The following is a 10,056-nucleotide window of genomic DNA, read 5'->3' on the forward strand; positions in this document are numbered from 1 at the left end:
TCCCCACTGCTGTTGCTTTGACCGCCTCATCCCCCCCTGAAGTCTGGGATCCTCCTACCCACCCCCACCACCAGCACAGGGGGGACAAAGCCTGGCTTCAACCAGAGCTGGGCAGGGTGGAGGTGGGTGCTTTCCCAATCCCTCTGGAGAAATATCCCTTTTTTTTCCCCCCTTCACCACATCTGCAGCATCGCCGTCCAGCACGCAGAGGAACCGCATGCAGCCTCATGCCCACGGTGCCGCCCCAGCCCCAGGGACACACATGACGTGCCAGGATCTGGCAAGTGGAGACCAAACTTCTGCTCCTCACCCCTGGGCTGGACAAGGGCCCTCCACGGTGCTGCCCAGCTCCCTTCTGCCAAAGCGCTGGTCAGCGGTGAGGGCTCCCACCAGCCTCTCACCAAGGGATGGGCTCAGGTCAGGAGGAGACAGTCAAAGCAAAGCAGGATTTATCCCACCAAGGGCAGACGCAGGCAAGGCGTAAGCTTGGAGGAGCCCTGGTTTCAGCATCTATTGCCAAAATAGAATACGTGCCCGAAAGGTTACACAGGTCCCATGGACAGGGCTGGCAGAGGCGTCGCACTGGAGGAGCTGGGAACCTGCTCCCAGGCTCCGTGCCGAGCACCAGCACCGGAGCCAGCGTGGCAAATCCCGTGGGGTTTTCATTTCTCCCCAGGAGTTACCAGGTGTGGGGCTCAACGCGGGACTTTTGGCAAAGCCATTCCCCAGCCATCCTTTGGGATGAAGCCCCCGGCTAGCAGCTCCGCCACCGCCAGCCGAGGAAGCCCCCAGTTTCACGGCGCGGGTGCGGCAGAGCTGAACCCAACCGCTGCCCTGGGGAGGGTCCGGTGACCCCAGCCCTCCCGTCACCCAGTGCCCTGCCAGGCAGCCTGCTTTCACCAGCCTGAAAAGCAGCCCACCCCACAGCCTCCACTCTCGCTTGGCTTTTGAGTAAGGAGCCTCATTAAGAGGTAATTAGCTCTCGAACAATGGGAAGCTATTTAGCAGCCCAGCCACAGCAGCATCAACAAGCAAAGGGGGGAAGAGGAGGGAGGAGAAATAAATAAATAACAACACCCTGACCGCCCAGGAGCAAGCTGGGATCGTGCAGGGTCACAGCATCGTGCCCAGCTGGTGGCACGGCTTGGCACGGTGCTAGCCAGACAGGCTCCCTCCTGGCTGCCCTGCTCGCATAGCCTCATCCCTTCCCAGCTTTCCTGCTGGGGGAAAACCAGTCTGGGTGCATCGCATGGGATGGACAAGCCGGGATGGCCCCATGGGCACCGCCACCCTGACACGACTCCCACCCAGCCCGGCAGCGCGGTGGGGACAGTAATGGGGACCCCAGCCCTGGTGGCCAGGGGAGAAGGGCTGGCCGGGCTGCTGGCAAAGAGCTCGCAGCCAGACAAACACCCCCTACGCACCACTGAAACACAAGCCCCGTTTTTGGGGTGTCCCTGGCTTCAGAGGCGCCTCCCGAAAAGACAAAAGCATCAGCGGTGGCCACCTGCTCACACCAGCGTTTGGCCACCACAGCTCAGGTCACAACAGGTCAGACCGCGGTGTCAGTCCCCATGGGGGCAAACCAGGGATGGTCTTGGTTTCATGATGATGCTCAAAGCACTGGAAACGGCTGGACTTGGGGCTGGAGCATCATCAGGCTCAGATGGGCCGTGGTGGGCATAATTTAAACTCTTAGGGGCTGAAAGTAACCACACAGATCTGCTTGCCTTCTGTAAATCCCATTAAACCTAATGAAGCAGGGCAAGATCTCTGCCCCAACTGGGGAAAAACATCTAGGATCAAAACGAAACCTCTAAAATCATGATTAATATCTAACACAAAAGAACCGAAATTTTCACCATCAGGAACAAGGAGCTATTTAAAGAACAATTGCTGCAATTTTACAGACAACCCGACAGATGAACCTTGTCAGACGTACGCAGGTACGGATACGGACAGCCACCGCCACCAGCACGTGGGACAGCCGTGCGTACGCAGCCAGACAGACAGACAAGATGAGGCCTGGATGCCAAGATCAGTGTTTGGAGACACGGGAAAAAAAAAACAAACAAAAACCTGTTTATGTCTGTCAGCCCACAGGTAAATATTACACGTGTATATAACAGGGGGACAGTTCCAGCCACGCACAGAGGAACGCCGGGTGGGCGTAGGTGTCTTTGGGCATCTGTATTATTTGTGCGTGTCAAGTGTATATAGGTGCGTGTGTACGTATACACACACACACATGTATATATATGTATATGAAAGTACTTTTAAAGCTTTCCAGTGGTAACTGAAGGCACCTCTCTTCCTTGCCTCCTGCACTGTTCCCACTCCACATGATCTTTGTGCATCCCCGCACTGGGACAAGCCGAGGGACACTGGGGGTGCTGGGGAGCAGCACATCCCCCCAGTCCCACCAGGACAAGCAGAGGGACACTGGAGGTGCTGGGGAGCAGCACATCCCACCAGGACAAGCCGAGAGACACTGTGGGTGCTGGGGAGCAGCACATCCCCCCAGCCCCACTGGGACAAGCAGAGGGACACTGGAGGTGCTGGGGAGTGGCACATCCCACAGGGACAAGCCAAGGGACACTGGGGGTGCTGGGGAGCGGCTGGCCCACCGGCAGCACCACACACCCCCAGCCCGTCCTCGCATTAGGATGCGGCGCATGGCCAGCATTTGGATACCAAATGTGTGACCAGCAGGGAATGTAATTGCGGTCCCTAGAAAGGGACAGGCAGAGAAAGAGGGACAGAGAGAGAGAGAAAATCTTGTCAGAGATGCTGGACCTGTGTGTATGTGCTCTCCATTAACCGCGGTCGCCGCAGACCTGGGCTGGTGAAGAATAGCTAACACGGCTTAACGGGCTGGAAAAGAGGGGTGGGAAGGGCTGCAAATGATCTCGGCACAAAGGGAAAACAGAACAGATGAAAACTAGAAGAGCAGGAATTGCGCAGATGCGGGACGTGGCCAAGCACCGGCACACTCAACCACCCCGGCACTGCTGCCGGCACCCCGAGCCCCGTGTGGGGACTCGACCTGCTGCCGGTATGGGAACCACCCCGGAGTTCAAATTCAGATTAAAATCACTCCCAGGGGGAACGGGATGTGTTTCTTGCAGAGGCTGGTGCAGCCCCTGGTGCGCTCCAGCTGGGAGTGGGGAGGGGGATTACGCAGGGCTGGGAGCTGAGCCCAAAGGTCCCAGTCCGGGCAGAACTGGGACACGGAGGTTTCTGCAGAGAAGCCCCATGGCAGGGTTGGCACCAAACCTGCCCCAGCACGCAGGCGGGGGTGGGCACGTCTGCCCCCAGGCCGAGCCCTCCCGCTCAGCCACCCCTCTCCAGCACCAAATTCCCCTGGAAAAGAAAAAAAACAAACCACCCAACATACACAAAACCCAAAAAAACAAACTCGTGCCATCTTCGCTCCCTCAAAGGAGAGCCGGCACACACGGGCTGCCATCACCCTGGCCACAGCTCCTCATGACCCGCAGGCCAGTTTGCCCAGGCTTGGCCAGTCACTGGGACATGGCCCCAGCACTGCGGGTCCCCTCGCCCCAGCCGCCGCACACCGAGCTCCCAGACAAAGCACTGGCGGGCACCGGGGCTGCGGCAGCATCGGAGAAGAGGGGCACAAAAGCCGAGAGGCCGGGGAGCACCATCCAAACCCTCCCCCTGCCCAAAGACGTGCCCCCTTCACCCCAACTCCACCATCCCCGCAGCACGGACCCCTCGCCCGTGCACAAAGGGCCCCCCAAAAGTCCTACTCCACCATCACCACTGTCCCTGAACATCACCTGGGCTCCCGCCAACCGTGGTAAATCCCCCTGCTAGAAAACCATTTCTACGGCTTCCCGATCCCAGGATTGGGGAGTGCAGAGGAGCAGAACAGAAATCCCAGCTGTGCTCACAAAACAAAACAAAAAAAAAAGTAAAAAAAAAAAGAAAGAATCAGAAAATAAGCCTTCCGAGGCAGAGAAATGACCTCACAGTTAAATATAGGCCACAAGTAAAACCTAGACCATTTACAGCATTTGTATCTGTACTGTAAACAGAGAGAGGAAAATACCTAATACTTTGTACATTTCCCCCTCTGTAGATACAGAAACACACGGCAGCGTAGATGGGAACTGCGTTCAGCTGCAGGAACACTGTCATTCTGGAATTACTATAACCTGCCCATTAGACAACTGTAGGTAGAGCAAATCTGAAATCCTCCATCCTTCCTTGGCTTTCCAGAGGTTTCCAGTCGCAGCCCCGCAGCCACAGGTTGGGGGTCCCGGGATCAGGGACCCTTCCAGGACAGGTCACTCCTTCCCACAAATATTATTTTTTTTTTCTCCAGAGCACGGAGGTTTCCCAGACACCCGATTTCTCGCCACACGACACCCCGTAGCACACCCAAGACATCCATCCTAAACCCTCCTGCGGTACAGGGGGCCAAAGCCGGAGCCACCGAGGTGCCTGGGCGACACCGTCCCACCGGCGGATGCTTCCCCGGGATGCCAGACTCTACCCGCTGCACCACTCGCCCAGTCCCACGGCTGCAAATCCACCCCAGAACCCCGCGGGTAAGCGGTACCCACACCGGCTGGGAAACACAGAGTGACCACGCAGCTGCCCAAGACCCCACGGAGGGCAGAGCCCTGCCCCGGCCGAACCCCTGCCCACCGTGCCGGACCCAGCACCCTGCGGTACCAGCCGCACCGCACCTGCACCCATGGCTGGGGCACGGCCAGCGCATCCCGCACCCCGGGAGATCAACCAGCGACAGCTCGTCTGTACGTGCCACAGAGCAAAAATCCACAGTTATATGCAGGTATTGAAACAGCGCGAGTTTCTATAAAGCTACGTCCTTCCTCCTTTGGCTATTTCCAGGATAACCCTGGAGTTACATCCAGCAAAACCCCACGCGACCTTTTCCAAATGCATGCTTACAAAAGCACTTTTTTAATAAATAAATTAATAAACCTGTAAATCCACAGCGAGTGGCTAAATATCTCCACAGAACAGGCAAATTGCAGCATCCCGAGGAACCACTTATTTTTAATTTAGACCCAATTATGATATATGGAATTATTCTAATCTGGGCAAATCATATTGACCATGAGGATTTATTGCTGTCTTTTATAAAATATAGATTGCAATATAAACCTGAAGAAAAATATTTATCGCCAGATCAGGTCTGTGGATTCAAACAAGCACCAGGCATTTTAACCTTTTTTTTTTTTCTCCCCTCTTTTTTTTTTTTTTTTTTATTCTTTTTTATTTCCCCCTTATTAAATGAGATGGTAGGGGGGAAAAAAGAAGGAAAACAAGGGATCAGAAAAAACATGTATACATGGTCCCTCGTTCTTAAGGATGAGCTAGTCTTCTAGTAACTCCGGAGACAGACAAAATAAAAACACCGCTGGGTTCAAAAAGGAAATAAGCAGAAAACTCAATGGCAGTTTCAGTATTTGTACCACCTAATAAATTGCCATGAATTCTGAGACCTGAAGGCACCCACAGGGAGCACCTTGGCTGACTGCGACACGGGGTGCTCCCACATTGGGGAAATTTGGGTCACATCCCGGAGCCAGGCGGTGCGGACGTGCCTGCTAAAGCCCACCAGCCATTGTCTGCTCTTCCCTCCCATCCCTTCACACTTCCTTTGCTCTATTTTATTTTTCTCCTCGAAAATATTTTCCTGGGCAATGTCACTATTAGAAAACAAAACAAAACAAAAAAAAAATGTGGAATAATGAACCACCACCTATTTTTGAGGATAAATTCCCCACTGCCTGCTCCATGGCGCCCATCCCAGCACGTACAAGGGGGTGATGGGGATGCTGTGCCGAAGCCATCCCCGATGCCAGGTCCCACGCCGGCTGCCAGGACGCCCATCACCCAAGGGCCAGGGGCTACTTTTGACCATCAGCATCACCGTAGGAACACTTGGGTGCTACATCCCAGCCACGGCCCTGACCGCTCAGCAATGCCGTCCTCATCTCCAGTGGCCGGGATGCCAGTTTAACTGGGCAGGGGGGGGTGGGGGGGGTGGGGTGTCCTCGCAGATGTTTGGCATTTGGGAGAACAAAAGAAAAGAGCCCAAAGTGTGGGAGCTGGGGAGGACCAGGAACTGTAACCAAAAACTTTGCAATGGGAAAAAAAAATAAAAAAAAAATAGTAATTCCCTGCCTCTTACAATCCCCCACAAAAATGTGAAGGAGATAATAAAATCCATATGCACCGCAGGCGGCCCACGGCGAAGGCACCGCCACGCACAAAGGGACAGACTCGCCCCAATTTCGGGGCGACACGAGGTGCACAGGCACACGAGGCACCCAGGCAGCCCCCCGAGGGGACACGCGGAGGAGGCTGGACAGACACCGACGCTCACAAGGGTTCTCGTCCCCGTGCACGTCCCGCCAGCTTTGGGGGTCTGCGGCCACCCGCCGAAACGCAGCCGGGAACTTTATGAAACTGTGATGGTGTCACCGGGACGCTGCCAGGAGAAGAAAAGGTGCCACCAAGGGTCCCCTCCCAGCTCGCCCCCTGCCAGAGGGGACAAGCCCCCCAGGCGGGCAGCGCTGGCCCCCACCCCGCCGCAGGTCCCCAGCCAGGGGACGAGGGCCAGGCCCCACCGTGCACCCACACGGCCCCGTGCCACACAGGGACCCACAGGAGACAAAACCTCCATTTTACCCAAAATGGGTAAAAAAAAAAAAAAAACCCAAAAAACAGAGCAGCCCAAAGCTGGGGGCAGCGGGCGCAGAGCACCCACCAAAGCGACCCACGCATCACCATGATGCACCGCATGGCTCGGCGGGTGACACTGCCGGGGCCACCATCACTCCGGTTTATCAGGGGGGAAAAAAAAAAAAAAAAAATGCGAGTTTGGTGGTAAGGTTTTTTCCAATTTTTTTCTTTTTTTCTCTTTTACAGGAGTCCCCCGCAAACAGGTCCGTGCGTGAGTTGTATCCGAGGGGATGAAAGGGGTGGGGTGGGGGGGTCCTGGTGGTCCCAGCACCTGAGCCAGGAGCAGAATTCCTTCTGGCTTCAAACTCTCCCAACAGTTTTTGGTTCTTCCTCAAGATGATGAACAAAGAAATACGACAGAAATTAAATTCTCGCTGAGGAGGGGGAAATAATAATGCTTGGGAGGGGGAAATAATCTAAATCCAAAGACAGGGCAACCAAAGGCGGTTTCTCTCCCAAGACGAAGCCCAGGCGGGTGGTCCCGGGTGCTGAGCCCGGACCCCCGCGCCGCCGCCAGCCCCTTCCACAGTGCCCCCCCACAGAAAATGGTTATTTTTGACGTTCCCGCGGCCGCCCAGGCATTTTTTACCATATTTTGGGCTTTTTTTTCACAGGACCTTCGCCGAGCCAGGGAGAGGGATCGGGGTGGGGGGGGGACGGGACATAGGGGGCTGGGGGGGGGGGGAACGGGGGGGGGGGACAGGGGATGACAGGGAGGAGGAACTGGAACTTCTCCGAAGTTGGGCGCAGAAGGGGGGGGGGGTTGGGGGGCCGAGCCGCAGCCCCCCGGCACCGCTCCCCACGGGGCGATGCTGCCGCAGCCCCCGGAGCCTCGGGAGGACTCTGGGGGGCGAGCGCCGGAGGCACCGCCGGGCCCGGCCGCACGCCCCCCGCCGCCGGGGCCGCCCAGCCCGGCTGCCCGAGCAAACCGGGGGCCGGAGCCGCACTCGCCCCGCAGCGGCCGCCGGTCACCGGTCGGGCGCGGCCCCGCGGGGGGCAGGGAGGGGTCGGGAAACGAGGATTCAAACTTGGCCGCCGCCGCAGCCCGGACCCCGCCGCCCCGGGCCCGTCCCCCGCCGCCCCCGGCCTCACCTGGGGTTGCTCCGGTTCCAGTAGACGGCGTACCGATCCGAGATAACTTTCCCGGTCTCGTCGGTCCAGACGCAGACGCCGACGAGCGCGGCGAGCAGCGCGGCCGCCTCCCAGCGCACCATCGTCCCGGGCAGCGGCGGGCGCGGCTCCGGCCGCTTCAGCGGGCGGCGGAGCGCTGGGGCCGGCGGCGGGCGGCGGCGGGCGGGCGGACGGCCCTCACCATCGCCCGCGGCCCCGGGCGCCGTCAGCGGGGAAAGTTGGGGGCGGCCGCGGTGCGGCGGCGCCGGGGCAGCCGCATCCCGCGCCCGGGCGGCGGGGACCGGGCGGCTCCCGCGGCGCACCGGGCTCACCCCGGCACCGGGAACCTCCCGCCCGCCCACAGCCGAACTTCGGCCAAGTTCCTCCGGGCGCCGCCGCCGCCGCCCGGTAGCGAACCCCGGTGCGCGTCTCCCGCACCTGCGGGGCGGACCGGGCTCAGCCGCAGGCCCCCGCGCGGGCTCCTCCGCTCCGGGGACACCGGAGAGACAAAGGCCGGGCCGGGGAGGCCGCTGCTCCCTCAGTGCCGCCGCGCCATGCTGCGCCCGCCGCCCTCGCCCCCCGCCCGCGCCGCCCGCCCCGCCCCGCCCCCCCCCGCCGGGGCCCCGCCCCCCGGCCCCGCCCCGCCGCCGCCGCCGCCGCCGCCGCCGCCTCTGACACATTGTTGCCACCGGCGGCCGCCGCGCGCGCCCGTCCCGGTCTCAGGGCGGGGCCCCGCGCGCCGCCTCGGTCCCTCCTCTGCGGGGTGGGGGGGAGGGGGGGGAACCGGCACCGGGGGAGGTCGGCAAGGGGCGTCAGCAAGGGGGGGGGGGGGGCGCACACCGGCACCGGGGGCGGGGGGGGGCACACCGGCACCGGGGTGGCTCTGCAATGGATGGGGGGTGACGTACCGGCACCGGCGTGGCTCTGCAAGGGATGGGGGGGGTCACACCGGCACCGGGGTGGCTCTGCAAGGCGGGGGTGCACCGGCAGGGCTGGGGTCCCTTTGCGGGGGGAGGGGCACACCGGCAGGGCTGGGGTCCCTTTGCGGGGGGGGCTCTGCACCGTGAGGCGCAGTGCACGAGGGGGGAGCTTTGGGGGTGCTTTACCGTGAGGAAGGGAGGGGCTCCCGCCGCGTGCACACGGGGGGGAGGTGTGTGTGTGATTTGGGGGGGGGTGCACTAGGCAGGGAGGTGCACAACCGAGGGGACCGGGTTGTGTCCCGACGGACAGACGGACGCCCCATCCCGGGCCCAGGCCGGCAGGATTGGGGACCCCCTCCCGTCCAGCCTGCGCACCCACGGTGTCCCCTCCAATTAGACAATAATTTGCATGAACACACCGCCCGGCCACCTCTGCAACACGCTGACGTGACGCGGCACAGCGCCAGCTCACGCCAGCCCCCCGTGTCACCAGCCAGGGGCCACCATGTGCCACGGCCCTTGTCCCCTGCATCACTGGCCAGGGGCCACCACATGCCACGGCCCTTGCCCCCCGTGTCACTGGCCAGGGGCCACCACATGCCACGGCCCTTGCCCCCCTGTTTCACTGGCCAAGGGCCACTGTGTGCCTCAGCCTTTGTCCCCTGCGTCGCCAACCAGGGGCCACCAAGTGCCTCAGCCCTTGCCCCCCATGTCACTGGCCAGGGGCCACTGTGTGCCACAGCCCTTGCCCCCCTGTGTCACTGGCCAAGGGCCACCGTGTGCCTCAGCCCTTGCCTCCTGTGTCACTGGCCAGGGGCCACCATGTGCCACGGCCCTTGTCCCCTGCATCGCCAGCCAGGGGCCAGCCATGTGCCATAGCCCTTGCCCCCCATGTTGCCAGCCAGGGGCCACTGTGTGCCACAGCAGTTGCCCCCCACATCACTGGCCAACAGCCATCTTGTGCCACGGCCCTTGTCACCTGTGATGCCAGCCGGGGGCCAACATGTGCCTCAGCCCTTGCCCCCCATGTCACTGGCCAGGGCCCATCATGTGCCACAGCCCTTGTCCCCTGCGTCACCAGCCAGGGGCCACCGTATGCCACAGCCCCTGCCCCACTGGGCGGCACCTCGCTCTGCTGTGGCACCACCACCCGCGGTGCGGGGCCGTGGCTGGCGCAGGCAGCCGGGAGCTCAGCCACAGAAATCAGACGTGTGGGACAAACTGGTGGGGTTTTTGGTCCTCCACCCAGGAGGGGCTGGACTAGCAGGGACACCTCGGA

General features: G+C 60.9%; 1 protein-coding gene across 1 annotated transcript in view; it reads right to left on the reverse strand.

Moving 5' to 3' along the window:
* EFNA2 (ephrin A2) overlaps positions 1-8,428 on the reverse strand; it is a 49,721-nt gene extending 41,293 nt beyond the window's left edge. Inside the window, exon 1 of the mRNA XM_037384602.1 lies at positions 7,840-8,428. Coding sequence (XP_037240499.1) covers positions 7,840-7,961 — 122 coding nt within the window. The 5' untranslated portion in view covers positions 7,962-8,428. The remainder of the gene's footprint in view (positions 1-7,839) is intronic.
* Positions 8,429-10,056: the final 1,628 nt, after the last annotated feature.

The sequence above is a fragment of the Falco rusticolus genome, chromosome 4 (assembly GCF_015220075.1).
Source record: "Falco rusticolus isolate bFalRus1 chromosome 4, bFalRus1.pri, whole genome shotgun sequence".
NCBI lineage: Eukaryota > Metazoa > Chordata > Aves > Falconiformes > Falconidae > Falco > Falco rusticolus.